The 23,718-nt window shown below is 39.2% G+C and overlaps 1 protein-coding gene and 1 pseudogene across 1 annotated transcript in view; both read right to left on the bottom strand.

Annotated features, from left to right (window-relative positions):
- LOC149254903 (uncharacterized) overlaps nucleotides 1-22,920 on the bottom strand; it is a 233,874-nt gene extending 210,954 nt beyond the window's left edge. The window contains exons 1-2 of the mRNA XM_089457142.1: nucleotides 22,627-22,920; nucleotides 17,628-17,654 (exon numbers count right to left, since the gene is read on the bottom strand). Of these exons, the coding sequence (XP_089313268.1) occupies nucleotides 17,628-17,654; nucleotides 22,627-22,731 (132 nt within the window). The 5' untranslated portion in view covers nucleotides 22,732-22,920. The remainder of the gene's footprint in view (nucleotides 1-17,627; nucleotides 17,655-22,626) is intronic.
- LOC149254904 (uncharacterized) lies at nucleotides 14,275-14,863 on the bottom strand (annotated as a pseudogene).
- Nucleotides 22,921-23,718: the final 798 nt, after the last annotated feature.

Here is a 23,718-nt window from a genome sequence, read left to right as displayed (position 1 = left end):
AGAAACAAGAAAAATGTATGTGTTCGTTTCGGCGGTCAACAGGATGCTTCAACCAGCAAAGTCTCCTTTGGTCAGCCAGCCCAGCATGTGTCACAACAACCCTCCAGGTAGCTCGTACTTTAGGATGAGAGAGGAAGATGTGAGTTGAGTTGTATTCAAATTCTCTCCAACTTTTCCTGTATATATATCCATCAATGAGGGTGTGTGACACATCTGTTGGGCATGTGAGCCTACATTACAAAACTGGCTGACCTTGCACATATAATTTATTAAGAATAATAAATTCAAAATATAAGTTCTGCTCATCGGATTAAGACTATTTTTATATGGATTTTACACCTCTTAGAAAGAGGAATCCAACAAAAATATTAGCCTCTTAATCTGAGCATCAGAACATGGAGTTTGGACCTAGTTGTCCAATTTTAACAGGTACGTTATGTGGACAACCTCTTTTTGATAGGTGCAAACCCTCTCATTCACAAATGTAACAGGGAGTTGGCTTCTGAATTTGAGATGAAGGACCTAGGACCGATGCACTATTTCCTAAGGTTGGAGGTCTGGCAAAAGCCACGTGAAATTTTCCTCTCTCAAGGAAAATATTTGTGAAGATATTGGAAAGATTTGGGATGGTGGACTGCAAGCCGGTGACTACCCTGATGGAACTTAACTTTAATAAGTTATGTGGTAGTGCTGCTAGATCTGAATTGGGAAATGCTTCTAAGTATCGTCAACTCATAGGAGCATTGATGTTCTTAGTGAACTCCCATCCGAACATATGTTTTGCAGTTAACACATTGAGCCAATATATGGTTGAGCCTCATCATATACATTGGATTGGTGCCAAGAATCTTCTAAGATATCTTCAGGGCACAATCACTCATGGACTGAGATATACTGTCGGAGATGTGAGGTTGCATGGTTATTCTGATGTTGATTGGGCTGGCAGTGTGGTGGATCGCAAGAGCACTTATGGATGATGTTTTTCTTTGGGTTCTGCTTCGATATCCAGGATGAGCAAGAAGCAGAAATCGGTTACCTTGAGCACCGTGAGGCCGAATACATAGCTGCTAGTATGGCCTCCTGTGAAGCTGTCTGGTTGAGGAAGCTCTTCAGTGAGTTGTTTGGACATGTGCTAGATACCACTGTGATCCTCTGCGACAACCAGAGTGGGATCTGATTATCAAAGAATCTCGTATTCCATGATCACTCCAAGCATATAGATATCAAGTACCACTTTATCCGGGATATGGTACAACGAGGAGCAATAAGGCTCCATCATATTGGCACTGATGAGCAGGTCGTCGATTCTGACAAAGCCCCTGGGGAAGGTCAAGTTCTTGGCCTTCCGAAAACGACTTGGAGTCGTGGAGAGATCCACTTATGAGGGTCCTGTATGATATGGACATTGAGCTCTGGAAGCTCCAGTGGGCTTGGGGTACTTCTTGGAGCGATGAGCAACCATAGGGTGAGTGGTTCAGCCTTCCCCTAGTGGTTTGTTGTGTACAGGGTGAGTGGTTCAGCCTTCCCCTGTGATACCCCTTTGCGACATGTAGGCAGGATGAGTGGTTCATCCTTCTCCTGCTGAGATATCCTACCCATGCAGTTTGGGACTCATGGGAAGTACCTCTCATCTAGCCAATGAGTAGGGAAATGAGGATAGAGACCATAGTAATATCGATGGACGCATCGTGTACTATCGTACTCCCTATGCTAGGATGACTGATATTGATCTGGGATCAATGGAACTGACTTCGGGTCAGTAAGAGTGATATGAGACACTCTCTTTTGATTGGAACTGACTTCGAGTCAGTAAGAGTGGTATGAGACACTCTATTTTATTTGGGACTGACTTCGGGTCAGCAGATAATGGTATAATACATTCTAGATCACTTCTTCTTCTTCATAGTTCAGCAAAGCAAAGCAAAGCAGTGCATTGATGGCAGAGATAGTACAGATTGGCAGATGGAGTTCTCCCTAGTTGAGAGGGAGTGTTAAAATTGGCAACTAGGGCCAAACTCCACATGGGTCATCTTATTTATGACAACTGATATTTTTCCTGGATTCCTTTCTCCGAGAGGTGTAGGACTGATTTTGAGATCATCCGATTCCGACATGTACAAATGAAGTTATGAATTTATTTTGATTATGGACAAATTGTCAAGGTCGGCCAGCGACTTAGGTAGGCTCAGAAGCCCAACAATCACGTCTATTCATCCTCAACATTTGCTATAAATACATGATGCCTTAGCCTCATTTGGACACACTCGTCTTCACACTTCTCTCTCTCTCTCTCTCTCCCCTCATTGATTGGGTGCGGATTTCCGGGCCTCTCTCTCTCCACACGTCCGAAATTTCAAGAGCGAAATTTTAGGAGGCCGAAATTTCAGGTGACCGAAATTTCAGGAGGCCGAATTTTCAGGAGACTGAATTTTTGGATAGTTTGACCATGTGTTGACCAACAACATTGACATGTTTGACTACGTTTTTGGGTGAGATATTTCTGTTTGGGCAGGCCGCATTTCTAGGCACAGAAATCGAGGTCAAACATTGACTTTGACTAGTGTTGACTGCAGCTAGGGTTGACCGTAGGGTTGGCTATTTGACCAGGTTTGACTGGACTGTTTTGGGCTGTTTTGAGGGCTGATTCATCTTGCTGTTTGGAGGTTGAAGTTGACTGAAGTTGACCGATTTGCTGAGGGTCAAATCTGCCATGTTGACCAGCGTTGACTTTTCTGGTTAGGGCTCTTTTGCTGCTGTTATAAATTATCAGATTTGTAAATTGTACTATCTCTCTCTGCTGAACTATTGAAGACTAAAAGAATATTTGATCAAGGGTTTCCCCACATTAGAGTTTGTCCCTGGCTGGTGCCGCATCTTATGTCCTCTTGTCTTGGCTTGTCTTCTATTGTTTATGTTTATGTTCTATCTGCATTTTACTATCATGTTGATGTGATTGCTAATCTGAATATTGATACTGGGCTAATAAAGAAATTGAAGTAAAATTGCTCTAAAAGCATAGAACATACGATTGTTGCCTAAAATTAACAATCCATCCCTCTCATATATATATATATATATATATATATATATATATATATATATATATATATATATATATATATATATATATATATATATATATATATTTCCTAGAAAAGTCTCTCCTCAAATGATTGAGTAAATTTCATTTCAAACCCAAGTTTTGGGTTTCTTTGCCTAGCTGCCCCAAAACTCGCCCTGAATTGGAAATTTTGGGGTTTTCCCCTTTATTGAGGATTATAGCCTACGGGGATAGATAGGCTATTTCGTCCCATAGGCAATTAATTTCCTGGGAACATTACATCATTGAAGTAGCCTGGTTTGGTTTAAAGAATTAATGATTTACATTGTTCTGGCACAGCATAACCATTGCATTATTTCTAGTCTAGGTTGGTGGTGTGTTTGAAATTAGTAAGTCTGGCAAAGAGGAATCCTCAATCAACGAAGTTTTTCTCTATGCTTTTGGTGGCTTGGACACCCAGTGAAAGTCAAGCCCATGGTTTTGAGCCCCATTCTGTGGACCGTAGGGCACATCTCTGTGTTATCTGTAGATTGGTCACGACTCCAAAGAGTAGGTATATCTTGTAGCGTGTTCGTTTAATGTAGTTAGTGATTTCTTTAGTATATGCGAAGGTTTTGGGGGGGAGTCAGTGAGTTTCCTTTGCTGTGACAGTTGTCACGTAAGCAAATTCGCAAGAAGCAACATACGTAACTGTGTTACATCAGAGACAGAGCGTGGACGAATTAAGAATCAGAGTGTGGATCCACAGCCCAAAACTCAAAGGTTGACCGTTGATCTACAGCATCGTTGCCCACTCATTGATCGGGCGCATAGATTAGGGTGATTCCCAACAGAGTAGTGACAACATTAAAAGAATGTTGAATAAATTAATTTGGAATGAGCAAACAGCTCAATGATAATACAGAGATATTTACAATAATAGAAACATCAGGTTTCTATGTAGAATATGGAAACACTCAGTTTCATCTAAGAAACTGCTAAAAGAATACAAATAGCAACAGCTAAAAGGAATGAGCATTAAATACTAAATAGGAATATTCTAATACCCTCCCTTAATGCTCAATCTATTTACAACACCAATAGATCCTCTGAATTTTACAAATTTATCAGGACCAAGAGGCTTGGTGAAAATGTCAGTGGGCTGCTCTGTTGTGGAAACATATTGCAACTGAACTGAGCCGTCTTCAACAAGCTGGCGAATGTAGTGGCAATGAGTTTCCACATGCTTTGTTCGTTCATGAAAGACTGGATTCTTGGCAAGTTTGAGCACTCCCTGATTATCACAAAACAAAGAAGTAGGCCCTGTCTGGGAAACATGCATATCTGCAAGCATACGTCAAAGCCAAACTACCTCACAGGATGCCTTAACTGCTCCCCGATACTCTGCTTCTGTTGAGGAGAGAGCCACTGCCTGTTGCTTCTTACTAGTCCAAGTAACAGCACCGGATCCTAGATTAAACACATACCCAGCTGTAGATTTACGGTCATCAACCGAACCGGCCCAGTCAGAATCAGTGTAACCACGGAGTATAGGTTTGGAACTTCGAGTGTATAAGAGACCATAATCAGAAGTGCCACGCACATATCGTAGCACACGCTTTGCTGCTTGCCAATGATCAGCTTTAGGAGCTGACATGAAGCGGGAAATGTAGCTTACTGCAAAACTGATGTCAGGTCTGGTAGCAGTAAGGTAGATGAGACTGCCCACTAATTGCCTGAATAAAGTTTCATCCACAAGGGGAGAAGATGACTGTGCTGAAAGTTTGAGCCCTGGTTCCATAGGAGTCGTGGCCGGTTTGCAATCCTGCATTCTGAACCTGTCCACAAGATTTTTGGCATACTTGGACTGAGAGAGAAAGATCTGATTTTCAGTCTGCCAAACTTCAACCCCCAGACAGTAATGAAGAAGTCCCAAGTCAGTCATCTCAAAAGTGCTGCATAAATCTTGTTTGATCCCATGGATCAAATGTGCAGAGATGCCAGTAATGATAAGGTCATCCACATAGACAACCACAAACAAGATATCATCACCAGTATGCTTGATATACAGGTTTGCATCAGATGGACTCCGCTGAAAACCCTGATCTGTCAGGTACTGATCAATTTTCATGTACCAAGCCCGAGGAGCTTGTTTCAATCCATAGATTGCTTTAGCTAACCGACACACTTTCTGTTCTTGACCAGCAACCTTGAATCCTGGAGGCTGCGTCATGTAGACTTCTTCTTGGAGATCACCATTTAGGAAAGCACTCTTTACATCCATCTGATGAACTTTCCAATTGAACTGAGCTGCTAGGGCAAGCATAAGCCTTATGGTACTCATCTTGGCTGTAGGAGCAAAAGTCTCCTCATAGTCAATGCCTTCCTTCTGTGAGAACCCTCGAGCCACAAGACGAGCTTTATACTTGTCTATGGTTCCATAAGCTTTGTATTTCACTTTATACACCCATTTGCAACCTATGGGTTTTTTTTCTGCAGGAAGATCAGAAAGTGTCCATGTGTGATTCTTCTGAAGGCTCTGGAATTCGGCTTCCATAGCCTGTTCCCACTCAGATGTACCCTTAGCCTCTGAATAGGTTTGAGGCTCAAAAGTACTGTGTAGGTTAGCCATAAGAGCAAAATTGACTGTAGACTGTTGTCTGTTCTTTTGTCTAGAAGTTCTACCTTCAAGGAGCTCATCATCCCGGAGATCACCAATGGTTTTAGCCCACCATTTAGGCCGAAGAGTAGAAGAAGCAATATCAGGAGTAGAGGAACCAATATCAGGAGGAGGTGGAGAAGACTCAAGAGCAATAGGGGCCGCAAGAGGAGGGTTATTTTCTGGAGGAAGCTCAGATAGAGTATTATCAAATACTGATGCTACATCATCCCTCCCATCAGGTGGACCGACCGGAAGAAGAACACTGTGAGGTTGATCCTCAGAACACTGCTCAGAAGAAGAAGACTGAAAGAATCCTCTGTCTTCATCAAATACTACATCCCGACTGAAGCTAAGACGACCAATGGCTATATCTATCAGCCTATAGGCCTTGTGATGATCACTGTACCCTGTCATCATGAGTTTCTGGCTTTTGGAATCCAACTTAGAGCGCTTAGCAGCTGGAATCCAAACATATGCAACTGAGCCAAATACTTTGAGATGACTGATCTTAGGCTTACAGCCAGACCAAACCTCTTCAGGAGTCTTCCCTGTAACAGCCTGAGTGGGTGATCTGTTAAGAAGATAAACAGCAGTAAATACTGCTTCAGCCCAGAATTTGTTTGGAACACTCCTGTGTTGTAGCATGGAACGAGCCATTTCAACAACCGTGCGATTGTGACGCTCGACAACACTGTTTTGCTTAGGAGTGTAAGGAGTGGTTAATTGACGTTTGATGCCATGAATATCACAGAAGTTGGCAAACGCTGAACAACTGATTTTTGAGAAAAAAGGCTCTGCTTTTGTCAGATGTCTCGTGCAGTTCTTTCAACTGTTGCCAGATTTCAGCAGCTGTCTTGCCAGAAGGAATCTGAGGTAACTGATCATCAGCGACAGAGAGCTTGAGAAGCATAACAGCCTCTCGATTTCGATCATCAAATTTATCTTGATCGGTACCAGCTGTACCGGGACGAAGCTCTTTGCCCAAAATGAGCTGATCAAGACGCCTGTATTCAAAAATGGTCAACATTCTTTGTTTCCAAATGTTATAGTTGCTGCCATTAAAGCGTTGATTTCCTTCTAACATCAGATTGGTGAGCGTGGCCATTTTCCAAAAGACAATACAGAAGTCCAACAAAAATATATCTCCACAGTCTAGAAAAGGTAGCAATAGAGCAGGTTCCACTGCTGTAGCTGTACCCTTACACTGCTGTAGCAATAGAGTAGGTTTCACTGACTATACAGTCCTAAATTTTCAAAAAAAAAACGTTGTCTCAGGCTGAATTTTTTCACACTCTGTTCTAGAAAAGAATATGTGCAAGTGTCAATCAACACCATGCTTCAGATCTATATCAGTCCACAGATATGTCGGCTTCAGCTGTTATAAGTCGGCACATTTCTCAACACATACATATAAAGCTTGCACTGATACGTAGACTGAAAAATACGTAGACTGAAATATACGTAGACTGGGTTCTAGTCCCACCGCTTCCGCTGCCAAAATACTTGAGCCAAAATACGTGAGCAAAAAATACCGAGCGTGCCAAAATACGTGAGCCGTCGTTTTTAAAAAAACCAAATGCCGTCAAAGTTTCACGTTGAGCAAAAAATTACCGAGCTTTAATTTCAAGGCGATTTCAAGAATTGCAAGATTGCATGTATCCGTAAATTGCATGTATCAGTGGATAGAGCTTCTGTTTCCTAAGCAGAAAGCCGTAGGTTCAGAAAAAAATAGTGCAGATACGATTCAAGGAGGGCAGGATTCTGCGCATTCTGTTCGGCTTCAACGTTTGTCATGCACTGATTTTGGTCGCGTCGGGAATTGAGTACCCCAGAGCTGAATGTAGTCGGGTTCCTATATTAGAAATTACACACAAAACTGCCTTCACACACAAAACTGCCTTCGCTCTGTTCGGGAGCTCAAGAACGAGCTTAGGAGACTCGCCAATTTAATTGCGGAGGAGGAAGATGATTTCTGTGAGATTAAGGTCTTCGATCGCCTTTCCAGCACCGTCAGCGCTCTCAGGTGCCTCAAATTTGATCTCGAAGAGAAGAATTCGAAGAAATCATCGAAGCCGAAGAGGCCTTTGTCGGAGATGGCGTGTATGACGAGAAATCACAAATCGACTTTACCCAGATGAAAAAACACAGCAGAATTGCTAACTTGTAAACCCAATGCCGAAACAGTCCATAGAGGAATCGGAGACGAGATGAGTGCAAATTGGCCAGCCAGAAAACGAATCACGCTCCTACGAAACGGTCACCGCCATAAGATTAATTCCTCAAAAAAAATGATAAAGCAGAAGAAGAATCCATTTCTGTATCGAGATGGACGACTGTAAGCTTTTATCACAGTGAGCAAAGCCGAGGCTAAGACTCAGTGAAGGCTACCTGGCTTACAGAGGGCTCGACCTTAGAAAGGACTCAAGAGATTAGGATGCAGAGAGAATAACTGTTCAAGAAATCTCTTAACCTTGCTCTGATACCATAAAAGAATGTTGAATGAATTAATTTGGAATGAGCAAACAGCTCAATGATAATACAGAGATATTTACAATAATAGAAACATCAGGTTTCTATGTAGAATATGGAAACACTCAGTTTCATCTAAGAAACTGCTAAAGAATACAAATAGCAACAGCTAAAAGGAATGAGCATTAAATACTAAATAGGAATATTCTAATAAACATAACATAGTGCCTGCACAGCGAAGTTGAGGCAATAGCCTATATGTCTAGGGATTCTCGTGGCAGAGTTGAGGGGAATAATTGATGAGTTATTTCGAGACGTGATTTGGATGGACAACATCTTCTGAGTTGTGGGTTTTGATGGGAGGTGACGGCACTTACTGTACCCATCATCTCATAACAACAAATTAGCATAGAATAATCCATGTTCAGTACAAGAATAGAATAGATATCCGTAGACTCAGCTAAATTTTTTATCAGCAAATCTGGTTATTTATAATTGCAAAAACAACAAAATATTGAGGGAACATTGACTTTGTACAGTCACTGTTGGATACAAGTGCACATTGGTGAAGTATGTTGAATTTGGAATTTATTCTAAATATATTGAGTGGGTGGAATGACAATATTGTGTTGATGAACTATTGTATTGCATATTGTTGAATGATCGAGTACTCTTGTTGTGGATCATGTGGTTTACTCTTACACTATACTACTAGTTAATCTATTTCATTATTGAATTATTAAAGAAAAATTTATTGGAAACCCTAGGGCTAAAATTGCCCTAGAACTCTACATATATCCACCTTGTATCATGGATTTTATGTTCTAGGGGCTTTTAGGGCTAATTTGAGCTAAATGCTTGCTTACCTTGGTATAAATAGGGAAGCACTAGCCTCATTTGCATCATTGTGCACTTGGAGAGACATACTTCTCTTGGATTATACTTTTTTTCTCTAGTTCGTTATGGAGCACTAGTTGAGTGACCTTCATGGGGACTTTGTTGATGTGGGTTTGATCTCATTTCATGCATGATTATGGTGAAGCTTGGATGAATGAACGATAAATCTAGTAAAGTGGACTTATTTTATCTTGGCTAGTGTTTTATAGGATCAATGTAATTAAGTATTAAGCAAGTGGGTGTAGTATTTGTTTCATTATCCCTCTTAAACAAACCCTTATTCTAAGTCTTTGAGGAAGTAGCAAGTGGGCTCCTTCTCTTAACTCATTTTTGGAAATTGAGCACCTTGATTCAAAACCCTAGGATAAGTGAGGACTTACACTAGAAATTGAACCTTGTCCGTACTCCAAATTCTTCAAGTTTGTTCGTTCCTAGACTCCATTAACCTTGGATTGAGAAAGGTGCTTTTTGATGATGAGATGTGACCTTTGGACAAGAAACAATGCCCCTTAGATGATTCATTGCACCTTTTGTGGAGAGACATTCCTTTTGGAGATGACATCACCCTTTTGAGGCCTTTACACTCACAAGTGTGGCCTTTTGGAGGGCATTTTTTGGTTCTATCATTATAATTCATCTTTGAGGCTATTTTGGGGGTCAACTTGGTGATCTATCCACCTTGTATCATGGATTTTATGTTTTAGGGGCTTTTAGAGCTAATATAAGCTAAATGTGTGCTTACCTTAGTATTAATAGGGAAGCACTAGCCTCATTTGCATCATTGTGCACTTGGAGAGACGCACTTCTCTTGGATTGTACTTTTTTTTTCTCTAGTTCGTTATGGAGCACTAGTTGAGTGACCTTCTTGGGGACTTTGTTGATGTGGGTTTGATCTCATTTCATGGATGATTATGGTGAAGCTTGGATGAATGCACCATAAATCCAATAAGTGGACTTATTTTATCTTGGCTAGTGTTTTATTGGATGAATGTAATTAAGTATTAAGCAAGTGGGTGTAGTAGTTGTTTGGATGAATGTAATTAAGTATTAAGCAAGTGGGTGTAGTAGTTGTTTCATTAACCTTCTTAAACAAACTCTTCTTCCAAGTCTTTGAGGAAGTAGCAAGTGGGCTCCTTCTCTTAACTCATTTTTGGAAATTGAGCACCTTGATGCAAAACCCTAGAATAAGTGAGTGGACTTACACTAGAAATTGAGCCTTATCCCTACTCCAAATTCTTCAAGTTTTTTCCTTCCTAGACTCCATTAACCTTGGATTGAGAAAGGCACTAGTCCTCTCTCTTTTGTAACAATCAGTTATACTCGTAAAAACATTTAATTTGATTGTTTTAGGGTAAATTAGCGTTTAATTACAACAAAATCATTAATTAGGGTTTAAGCATTTAATATCTTGGATGTTATTGTCCTAGCGTTTGGTTTGTTTGGAATTTATTGAAAAAGTGAAAGTGTCATTTTAAGTGTACTTTTCAGCAATAAATTAGGACTGATGTCTAGGGTTTTAATTGTTGTTATATGTTTTTCAACCACAGAAAAATGTTGTTATTAATTATCTGGTTTACTCTTAACATTAACCCTCATTTTTCACTTTATTATCATAGTTTTTGGTGTTAGATTTCTGGCTGTTATAAACCAGTCTATTGCTGCAATTTCTAAGTTAGATGCTAGTCTACTCCAGCAAAGTGTAGTTTATTGATTATGTGTGTTTGAGGAACTCTATTGAGCCTTTATTTATTGTCATAAACCTTCAAAGAGCCATAGGACCCTTTGAACTCAAATCTAGAAATCACCTCGCAAATTCACCTTAAACCTTAATTGTTTAACCTTATTCCTTGGTGGTAAATCATTCTTGAATCCTTAGGAGGCTCTTAGCTTAATTTGATTGGGTTATTTGATCCCTAAGATCTACTAGGGAAGCCTCCCTTGTGTTGGATTATATCCATCACTAAAATGAGGGGAGTAGTTGCTAAGTTGATAGTGGTGGCACTCTCATTGTTACACATTGTCTATATCACCTAGCGAGGCTTTGCACCAGGGCCCCAGATTTTGTTGTAACAATAAACATTGGCTTAACAACTAACAACCTATTTTCATAACCTCAAACAAATATGCATGATCTTGTCAAAAGCAAATATGTATCACTAACATCTAAACACCCTTAGAAACTATTAGTTATGGTGGGACTTATACTGCTGACCATGGTTGGTTATACTACAATGGAAAAAATAAATAAAACTTGTGATTAAACAAAGCGCTATTTAGCTTTGAATGCCCATGCAAAGCGACTTTCAGTTGAGCTCTCAACTAAAAGTACAGTTCAGCATAGTACAGATGGCAGAATAAGTAAACTAAGAGGGTACATTATGCTACATTCTCAAAAAAATAGCATTATGCGATATGGAAATTGTTAAACACACATGGGCAGCAAGAGAAAATATGAAAGATAAAACATGCAGTACAATTTTTATTGACAAATGATATACATTTATAGTACATTATGTGACCGTTGGGTTTCACATCCCAAGGTCTCTTGGACTCCTTTTGTCCATTCGACTTCCACACTAACCCATTGAGGATTAGGTGTCCAACATTCCCCCCCTTAATCCGAAGGGTTATGTATGAGTCCAAGAAGAGAGTTGTAATACAAAATGTGCAAAAAATGCATGGCAGCACTAGGCTGAATGTGCTCTCTGAAATGTTGGTATAAAGGGCGATGGTTTAAGGATGACCACCAACACTGGAACGCTTAGTGCAGTTCCCGGAACTCTTCCAAAACTGGCAAGAAACTGAAGTCTTCTGCTAGAGGAAGTGATCCTATTGTTTTAAAGAGGGAAACCTTCAACCATGAAAGGGAGGCCTCACCTCGCATAAAAGAGAGAACTTCAACCTGAAAAGGGAAGTCTCAACCTGTGATGGTTTAAGGATGACCAACAACTCTGGAATGCTTAACGCAATTCTTGGAACTCTTCCAAAGCTGGCAAGAAGCTGGAGTCTTCTGCTAGAGGAAGTGTTCTCAATTGTGTTCCCAGAACTCTTCCAAAACTGGCAAGAAGCTGAAGTCTTCTGCTAGAGGAAGTGTCCCAGATTGCCAACTGAAGGCATGTTCAGGGGCATCTTTGTCTCTGGCTACAACTCTGAAACTCGTGTGGCAGGTTGTGGCTCAGGCTCGCTTGATGTGACTTTGAAGCTTGTAGATGACCATCATTTCCCCCCCTGTTAGATACAAGGTGAGAAGATGGAGAAAACTCAACTGCAAGACTGTTCAATACTCTGGAACAAGTTCTGACATGTGTTTGGAATATCTTCTTTGCTGTTGATGCCCATTGCCAAGAAGCGATCCATCCAAGATGAATCTTTGTTCTTGCAGGACGTTTGTTTCTAAAGCATCTGTGTGAAGAATGACTGGTTTTATGACAGTGCTTACATGAATGAAGATCAAAACAGTGATCTTTCAAATGGTCAACTCGATCACAATGTTGGCATTTTACAATCTGTTGTTGTTGTTGTTGTGGTTGTTGTGGAAGAGAGGCAGAGTCTGGAATAGCTGAAGCTGAACTGTCATGAGGAGCAAGTGAACTGTCATGAATGAATCCAGCACTCTGAAACTGAATGGGCTTGGAGTAGTCTGGAATATGAAAGGACAAGTCCTTGTCATATCCAAGACCAGTTCTGTGCTTGTTGTGGACAAGCTGTTCCCAAGGTCTAATGATAGGCTTGGGAAGTGCAGACTGAGTTTCTGCATCTGCATTTACAACTGCTGTTTTATTTGAATGAACTGTAACATTATTGACTTGCTGGTGATGGGTGGTTGTCTCAGTGTTCTGAACAAAAACAGGTTCAGAACGATGTCTATTTTGATGTAGCTCTTCTTGCTGTAGCTGTGATTCAAGCTGCAAAAAATCAATCTTTTCCTGTGCATTTTGTAGACAGACCTGAATATCTGTGAGAGAAACTTTGCTGACTTTTAATATATCATGAGTAGTAGACGACATTAGAGTTTTGAGGAACTCTAATACTTCACTGGTTCTAGCCATTTTTTTTTCTTCAATGTCAGATTTACACCTTACAACTACTACTGAGTGCAGAAAAGTACTACCTACTCATAGTACACAGCAATATCCTTTATACATGTGCAGCAAATGATCAGAGTTCAACCAGCAAGCACCGATTACAATCCATTACATGAAAATAAGAGTTTACTCATGACCAACATTATGTTCTGACAAAACAAACGACAAAACTTTTCTCCATAAAAGATTACAATCAGCCCACCAAACTCTTTATGCAGCAGTTGAAGCAAGGAATTAATGCATTATAATGAATTTTAAATACAAAGCCACAATGGGGCAGCAACAACTGCAAACTTGCTTGAATCCTTCAAATACTCCTTCACTTTCTCGGCCAGTGGAAAATAATAGTCAAGTTCAATAGCGACCGTAACCATTCATGATAACATGTGGAACAACAACAATTGTGAGATTACAGATTCCCACAGAAAGAATTGTACATAATCTCATAATCTTATGTGGAACAATGCAGATATATAAACTAAGTCAACATTGCAATTTCAAGTGTTTCATAGTAGCACATGCATATGAACATGCATCTCGCCCTATGCTCAATCAGTATCTCAATGTCTGGCAAATTTCTACCACTGGCAATCTCAATTAATATGTGGAAGCTTACCTTTCAATTCCTGGCAAATTCACATTTTATCATTTGCATGCAGAAGCTTATCAAACACCTGTTCACATATTTCATGGTTCATGAAAACTCAATAAAAATCAATCACTGTATGTGAAGTTTCCTTCATCCTCATTCATATTTTAACTATCAATCCCATCAACTTCGAATGCTCTCATAATTCAGATTCATTACCACAATTACATTCACATATGCTGGATTCAATCAAAAGCTTGGCATTTCACTCACTCTGGGCCATTATCCATATAGTTTCCATTTCACATTAAATTGCACAAAGTTTTGTCTCAACCAAACCTCAATACAATAGCCCTTTTAATTCTGGTTTAAGCCCAAAATCTTCTTCTTGAATCATTTCCACAATCATTTGTATATGGGTTTCAGTATCTGATTTCATATACTCAGAAGTCAATGAGACAATGCCCCATCATTTAATTTTAACATTATTTTAAATGAACCAATATCAAATATATAAGTGCGCCCTTCCCATTCATACAAAGAAACAAAGCTTAATTACAAAGGCCAAGAATATTTGCATTAAAAATGCACTTATGCATGCTGTAATCCATTTGTCACTTCCACTCATGCAAGATCGCATATTCTGCTGCTAAGCCAGCAAGAGCAATAACAGTCCATTTTAAAAACTCAGTTGGGAAGATTAATAGAATCGAAGCTGGAATGAAGATAAACAGAGAATATCCATAAAGACACCACAGCTGCACCAAGGGTGTTGATATGCCCAAGTAACGGAGGAGGAAATAAAATCCGAGGGGTACCAAACAGATGTATCCATAAATCAAGCACGCAGCCCAGCTCATATAATTAATGTCATAATGCCAGTCAATTTTATCTTCACTCTTTATGGAAGACAAATAGGAAGCATAATTTCCCAGTGTCGTTACCGCAAATACAAGAGTTGTGGAAATCCAAAGAGGCCCATACCTGTATCACATGTTAGGATTATGTTGAACCTTTTCACAAAAGTCTCCACGGTGGGGATATAATGTGCACATACCAAAGCTCATTAGACAGCGCATATCAAACGCATTCAATATTCCACTCAACCGGGTGTATACCATTCAACGTTCAATAAACCAAAAGCAGGTGCCAAACGCTGGAGCGGAAGAAGCTAGTGGCGATTACTGAAAAAAGGTGCAGCAGAGCCGAGGAGATAGGTGTGTCTCTCTAGAAGCCAATGTCCTTAACAACTTTCCCAGAGGCGATTCTAATGTCACTCAGCTATGCAAAATCTTTGAATCTAAAGGTCTCTCTTTACTTGATATGATTGCACTTTCAGGTGGTCACACAATTGGCAAATCTACTACAGTGCATTCACAAACAGATTATACACATTCACTCACTTCAACGCTATCGACCCTTCCATGGACAAGGCCCATGCAGGCCTTCTCAAATGAGCGTGCCCTACCACTGGACGTGGTAGTCTAAACAGGGTCGTGCCAATGGATCGTTTGAGTCCTTTGAGGTTTGATAATTTGTATTACGTGAATCTTGTGAGGCACCGGGGCTTGCTTGGACCAAACAGGTACTCTTCTCCAGCAGCCGGACTCGAAAATTGTTCTAATATTGCAAATTCGAGAGACGTTACTACTGAGTCAATGAAAAACGCGAGGAAGACAGGTTTGGCAAAACAAGGAGAGGCAGGATTGGAAGATTCATCAGAGTGGCGTAGAGAGAATATAGCTGACAGGAGGTAATATGTGGGATTTTATGTGTTTACAGTGTTTGAAGCGTGGAGTATGGAACCACCTCCGATGGGAATAGGAGCGTTCAATGTAAATGGCATTTTAGTGTGACAGAGACATCAGATCGAAGGGTGGTATTGAGAGACTCGGTGGAGAGGAGTATTCAATGTAACTGCAGTGCTGCAGAGCGTTATTAAAGGCTCTGATACTATTCAACGCATTCAATAATTCAAAGGCCTTATACCACAGGAGCTGGACCAGCGTTCAATTATCAGCATGTCAGGCTAGTTCAACGCACAGCATTAATATTCAACAGCCATTCAATAATGATACCAACGCAGCGTTAATATGATATGGACAGCGTTCAAATGGAAACGCATTCAAATGTTATGGGACAGTGTTAAACAGATATGGACAGATGTGCAGCGCTGGCAGAGGCAGGTTATCTCAAGACAACATGCAGTGTAGCAGCTAATTATATGGAGGAGCAGCGCAGAGATTGTCAGGGGTATGGAGGCGCTTCTATATGGAGAGCAGACACTAGCAGCAGTATAATCAAGTTGCAGCTAAAATTGAGCTAAAGAAATATTCATGAGAAAATATTCATGAATTTCATGGCAGAAATAAACTGCACACAAAGGCCATAAAACAAATGGCTCAAATTAATTATGCAGGGCAGGGATAGGCCTGCTCTGATACCATGTTAAACACACATGGGCAGCAAGAGAAAATATGAAAGATAAAACATGCAGTACAATTTTTATTGACAAATGATATACATTTATAGTACATTATGTGACCGTTGGGTTTCACATCCCAAGGTCTCTTGGACTCCTTTTGTCCATTCGGCTTCCACACTAACCCATTGAGGATTAGGTGTCCAACAGAAATTTGTAAACAGTTCTTATTTCCTAATAGAAAATGACGACAGATGATATTTTTCTTGGATTCCTCTCTTCGAGAGGTGTAGGATTGATCTAAAGATCATCCGATTCCGACATGTAAAAATGAAGATATGAATTTATTTGTATTATTGACAAATTGTCCAGGTTGGCCAGCAAACAAAACAGGCATTTTTACCCCCCGTTCATTCTCAACGTTGCATATAAAAGGAGGAGACCTCAAGGCATCATTTCATCATCTCATCTCATCACATCTCTCTCTCCTCACTTGATTGGGTACGCAAATCTGGCAGCTTTCTCTCACACATGCGAAGGAAGGAGGACGTTTTCTGTTCTCACTGTTTGACTATGTTGACCAGCGTTGGCCGAATTTCAGGGGCTGTGTTGACCAGCGTTGACCTCCCTTTGACTGCAGATTGGGTGAGGCAGCTTCTCCTTGGCTGGCCGCAGATCTGGGCACTGAAACCGAGGTGATCTGACCTCTGGTTTGACCAGCGTTGACTGCCCTAGTTGCTGGCTGCAGTTTGACTTCAGTTGACCAGACTTTGACTGAATTTTTCAGACTGTTTTGGACTGTTTGGGTTTGCTGTTGAAGGCTGAAGTTGACTGGGTTTGACCGAGCTGTTTAGAGGAAGAATTCTGCCCTGTTTGACCAGCGTTGACTTTTCTGGTTAGGGTTTTTCTGCTGCTGTCATAAATTATCAGATTTGTAAATTTGTACTATCTCTCTCTGCTGAACTATTGAAGAATATAAGAAGAATTGATCAAGGGTTTCCCCACATTGGGGTTTGTCCCTGGCTGGTGCCACATCTTGTGTCCTCTTGTCTTGGCTTGTCTTCTACTGTTTATGTTTATGTTCTATCTGCATTTTACTATCATGCTGATGTGATTGCTAAACTGGATATTGATATTGGGCTAATAAAGAAATTGAAGTAAATTGCTCTTAAGCATAGAACATACCAAAAATTAACAGCAAAGGACATATTTATAAACAAATTTGTGGCATGTGTAATCTGTAACTAATACTATTATATAAACTAGATTTGTTGAAGTACAAACACAAAGAAGCGGAATAAAAGATCTATGGAACATAGAGAGATAATATCAGACATCTAACAAACCATTATGAAGAATCATGAAACGGTAGCAGTATGTAAACATGTGCTAACAGTTTCCTTACTTTACAGTGACCTTAAATAAGGAGATGGAACGTGAAAATAGGTGATAAAAATATTTACATTAGTAAGTGCAGCCTCCAGCTCCACCTGCACAAGAAAATAATTTGCTTCTTAGAATTAAATTCTCGAAAATAAATTCAGTTCTACTCTCAGAATGAAGTGTATTATTTAAACATGGATCTGTTTCATTATACAGAGAATCTAGTAACATATAACACAATGAATGCTTGCCCTCGTTTGAAAAGATAAAAAAATCTTGCTAAATAATCAAAACTTTGTCTCTCACATGAGTGCAAGACTGGCCTAGTTGCCGATTCCTCTACTCACCGAGAAAAAAAAAAATCAAAACTTCCTTCCTCCAAGAATTGACAAGTGGCCATATAATATAACCATGATTTTTTTAAATGTTACATGGTCTTCCAAACACCAATAAAGGGTTTGGTAGTAGCTTGAGATTTTAAACAGTCAAAACAAAAAGAACAGAGCAAAAATTATTGGTAAATGCAAACAACAATAGCAGAAAACGAATAGACCAGCAAAAGAGAGAGAGAGAACCATTGGAATAGCATACGTTACATTTTAAAACACATCTTTTATGTGAGTACATTGACTGAGATATTGTTCGTATTCCCATATATAGAAACTAATTAACTGTTTATGCTAAGTTAAATATGACATGTGACTTTATTAACCTGAAGTACATCTTCATTGTAATTAACATATGACCATTATAATTGTTAAATTTCCATGAAACTCTGCAACTACTTAGATGAATAACTGAAAACTGAAACCAGTTAACTTTCAACAAGATACAGAGCCTCTTAACAACTTATATGCAGCGGAATAAAAACACACTACACAAATTGACACACTTCTTTTTCTCAGGAAACCCAACAGGGAAAACCTGCTTGCTTGATGTGTCTATTTTATTGATTGTTCTTGGGGCAATTGAATCTATTACAAATAAATCTGTCTCTCTTGAGAAAGTGTTCTGCTTCTCACACAATTCTCAGCTGATACAACTGATTTTGGCCTGCCTTGATCACTACTTGATCTCAGTTCCTGCACACAATTCTTCCTCTGCTGCCTCCTTGACTTGCTCCGCAAACCCTGCTGTATTGCTTCAATTCTGCTCCTCCTTCCTTGCACACTTGAGCCCCTTATTTCTCACCCTGATGTCTTGCTTCAATTCTGCTCCTCCTTCCTTGCGCACTTGAGCCCCTTATTTCTTGCACTGATCTCCTATTTCCTAGAGCACTTGGACTCCTATTTTTTAGGACCCAAGTTCCTCTTTCTAGCGCACAAACAGCTCCTAAATCCTAGCACACTTGTGGCTCCTATTTCTTAGGACACAATTCCTACACTCCACAATCAAGGCTCTCTAACAAACTCGTGAGCTCTGTCTTGTCACAAACCTTTGTGCACCAAACAATTGTTATTTACTTGTGCCTTAGTCCTCTCTTTATATGTGAATTTCGATCCATGCAAGGACGCCTAGCTTAATTTAGAACTCGAGCTCTTATAGCGAGTTAACTAAGAGTGTTACTCGCACTCCTCCAAATCATAACTGGAGTTGTTAACTCGTGCTCTCTCCAATCAACACTGGAGATCAAACATGCTCTTTATTCACTGAAGACTAACTCGCTCTAACTTAACTGCTAACTGCCACCTCATTCTATAGTCAAACTGATGAAGAGTCCTCTTTAACTGAAGCTCCAACTCTATGCATGTTAACTTGATGATTATTCCAGTAAACTGGAAATAACTTATCCTAACTGAAGTCTAACTCATGAGGACAATTCGAGGTCTTCACTGGCTAAGGCACAAGCCAAAAGATCTTACTTGCTACATTTTCAACAATAATATTCGAACTGTAATACTCCCCCCTCAATGGTCATATAAAAATCAACCATTTGCCCCAAAATGCAACCTTGTGTGGACCAAACATGTCAAAGATGTACGCAACACGCCTCTCAGATTTACTCCAAAAATCAAATATGGAAGTTGCCACCAAATGAAAATAAGTTTCCTACATAACATGTAACTGGTGTGGCCGATGCTAAATACGTCACCTCACCAACCACTGGCTCTTTAATCAAATGAGAGTCAATGTTGGTTGGAAACGTTAGCCTACCTACCACAGATGTAGAAGTTGGTAACAATTCCAAAGAGATTTTCATTTCTACACCTCAGTACCAAACTATATTATACCATGCCAACTAGGCTTCTGGGGCCTGCCATAATGTATAGAGAGTCTCATCCATACCTACAACTTCGGCTTCTTGTAGCTGATCCACACCTGCAAATTGCACCTCTCTACCATTCTCTTCATCTAAGCACGAAAATTTGCCTTGGATACCTTGGACAAATCCAATTTTATTTTAGAATCCGAGTGTGTTTTCCTCAACTCAACTTATCTGCTGCTTTATCAACCGGAGACTCAACAATATTAGAAACAGAAGACACTAAATCAACAAAACCCTGTTCACTGCTTGCCTTCTTTTTACTGCCTTCCACTTGCTCTAGCTCATTGAATTGTGGAAGTTCCTCTTCCTTTTCATCTCCAAACTTGTTATTCTCTATCTCAACATCCAAATCAGCAATCTTCTCCTGAAGCATTCTTGGCATCATTGTTAAATTTTCAGACGATTTTCTTAAATTTTCCTGAGTTCTTTGGGTGACATGTTTTCCAAGCTTTTCAGATGATGCATGTTTTACTGGTTTCTTTCTCAATTTTGTTAATTTCCCAACCAATTTTTTGCCAATGGAGAGTTTGTTACACTACTCAGCATCTCCTACTTCTTGTGCTCTTTATAGTATATATCTTATCACACGATGACTGTCCACCATTCTACACTCGTCTTCCTTGCTAATCAACTGATTTTTCAGCCTCAAACCAGCCCATGTCAACCTAAATCGGATCTGATTTTTCAACAATTCTTACATCCCTGCTCACAACAACGGTACAACATGATTTGCACAGGGATCCAAAAGCCTATTCCATCCATTGACTAAGCTAAGTGTTGGAATTTATATCCTTTCAGTGTCTGTGGTCTTAAAAATCATGATCATCACAAGTGATCATCACAGGTACATTATGGTTGGATAGATGTGAATGGATGGCCAAAAGTCAGTTTTAGTTTGAAAGGATTTTACATGATCGAGTCTTCCAATGTACACAGTACAAAAATATCTCTCATACAAAGTTCATGAGTTAGTTGGTTCTCCAAAAGTTAGATGTCATTAAGGATAAGTTAACCATTTTTAGGAAAGATTTGTCAACTTATGGAGTCATTTCTTTGAGTCAAATGAATCATGAGTATTTTTTGTAATACTTCATGGTAAACCAAAAACCACTTTGTAATGACAGAGGCAGGTTTCTGGCCAGCCAAAACAACTTGATGAAATTAATAATTCGTGATAAGCCAAAACCACTTCAAAATTCTAATAGTTAAGGGTGAGGCAAGGAAAACCCTAAGTATGATGTAATGATTGAGGATAACCCATAGAAAACCCATGAGAAGGTCAAGTGTAAGCTAAAAAAACCCTTGATATAAAGACGATGTAGTCCAAATGATTGACCCAAGATGTAGGAATTATCAAAGAATCAAAGAAAGATGCAGTGCATATTGAGACAAAAAAACAACAACAATTGAGGATACAGATGAAGAAGACTGAAGATGATACAGAGTGCAGAAGACTAAAGATGAAAACAACTCAAGACATCCAGATTGAATCACAGGTATTCTTAAGGGGAGTATGAAGGAATAATTCATACTTAAGATGCAATGAAATCATTATAATACATTAATGAAAGCAGACTATGTAAAAAAAGTCTAGATATGGTCATGAAGAATATGAGAGAAGTTAGGGATGGAGATCACATAGAATCAATAGAGATTCATGGAGATCTTCATAAAGATATTGTGGAGATAGTTATGGAGATGGTTGAACCAATTAGCTATATTACAAATCTTGTTATGAGCACCTCAATTGCATATAATGACGCCTGATGTAACTAAGAGAGTGATGTCTGATTGTTGTAAATTAATACAATATGATCGTTAAGAGGAAACTGTGGTTCTTAAGTGCAAGTTTCTGTGTGTAAATGTTTGTGTATGGCTGCTCCTATACCAACATTTTTTTATGTGCGAAACAATCAAAATTAAAATTGAAAACAGATATATTCACACTGTACACGGAATATATATATATATATATATATATATATATATATATATATATATCTATATCTAGTGGGGAAATATCGCACATGTCAAAAATGAGGAAAATTGTGATGGTTCAATTGCTGCAGGATTTTTGGACATTTGGAGACAAACTAGTGTCCATCACCTATTTCGAGCAGACACCTATATGGGCAGGGCATGTCTTCTCTTCGCGGAATGCTAGTTGAGAAATATCGCACATGCTAAAAAATGAGGAAAACTGTGATGGTCCAATCGCTGCAGGAATTTTGGACATTTGGAAACAAACTAGTGTCCATCACCTATTTCGAGCAGACATCTATATGGGCAGGGCACACCTTCTCTTCGGGGAATGCAAAGACAAATTAATGAGCTTTTACCATTCACTCCCCCACTTTTGAGGGAGGATGATTTGGAGAGTACCCCACCGGCACTACCATGAGTGAAATTGTAAGTGGATGAACCATAATGATCGAGACATTTATGCGAGCTCTGCGGCACTTACTGGCCATGGTGATAACGAGGTAAAATCAAAATTGAAACAGATATATACACACTGTACGCGGAATGTATATCAATATGTAGTTGGGAAGTATATATCATGATATTTAACTTTGTGCAGAGCACTCAAGATCACATCACTGAACCTGTCCCTGAAAAGTACCTAAACCTAACCTACGTTGGCAATGAATCAATGCCCAATAGGATACAGTCTCGACCGATTGATTATGTGTGGTGTTCTGTTTATAAATGTGCATTGTCATGCTGGGAGATTCTATCTAGTTCTGATCAAACATGTCCAAAACAGAAAAAATGAAAATTGGGTGAGAAGACTATATGTGAGAGGAACTCACAGCAACTGCTTTACAAGCTGCACATTTATCATCTACGGCGGCAATGGGGCGTGCAATGCAGATGAGAAGCATGAACAGCATCTCCATTGACCTGGATCCACCCATCTCTTTGCCCTGCAATCTGCTTTTGCGCCGCTTGAAGCCCTTGAACAAACTTAACAGATTTTATGCCGGTCGCTCCTATGATTTTCAATGCTCCCGAGTCTCTGCTGTGTTTTCAAAGTTATTCATGGTTAAATTTCCACAAGAAGTCATTTGAGAAATTCCCACAGGAGGTAATTCCAGAGTCCATGTGATCATCGTCATTAAATATTAATCTAAAAAAAATTTTAATAAAAAGACACCATAGTTTCGTTAGAGTTGGGTTATTTCTTTGGGATGTATGTTTTGGGATAAATAAACTATAGGTTTGTTAAAAGGTTAGAAGTCAGGTTTACGATCTTCTTCTTATCAATGGAGTTTAAATTTTTAATCAGATTTTGGGTCTTGAGTCAAAGGTTATAAGGTAAAAGTTTTTATGAGTGGGAAATTTTTGTGAATGTGTAAGTGTTAGTTTGTAGACTATTTACATGAGTCTATCAATTATAGTGGTGGTCAACTAGATTTGAATATGAATTTCACTTAAATAAATCTTAAGTCAATTATCAATATATTTCGATCTTAAAAAACAATAATTACAAGTTTAAGATCTTTTAGTACCTTAAGTTTATCCTTTATTCTTTAGGGTCTTTGTTTCTCAACCCTTACTTCTTGGGGTGTTTCAATCACTACAAAGTTGTTCAACTCTTACTCCTTGGGATGTTTGAATCATTGCTTCAAAGTATTAGAACAACTTGTGAATTGAAACGTGATTAAGGTATTGGATGGAATTTATAGGATTTGAAACTTGATTATAAATGTTAAACTCTTAATCCGTTGTCACTAATCTCTATTCCATTAGGTCATGTAGTTTAATAATATTAAAAAATGAAATGACAATTTATTCAATTTAACAATGTAGTGGAAATATAACTACCAAGTAAGATATTGGCTCACAATTTCATAAGACAATCTCATAGCTCTCAATCCCATACAACTATTTCACACGTCAAA

The sequence above is a fragment of the Pinus tabuliformis genome, chromosome 7, assembly GCF_031772625.1.
Source record: "Pinus tabuliformis cultivar Carrire ecotype Pingquan chromosome 7, CPIR1, whole genome shotgun sequence".
Classification (NCBI taxonomy): Eukaryota; Viridiplantae; Streptophyta; class Pinopsida; order Pinales; family Pinaceae; genus Pinus; species Pinus tabuliformis.
This window is presented reverse-complemented; position numbering and strand designations above follow the sequence as displayed.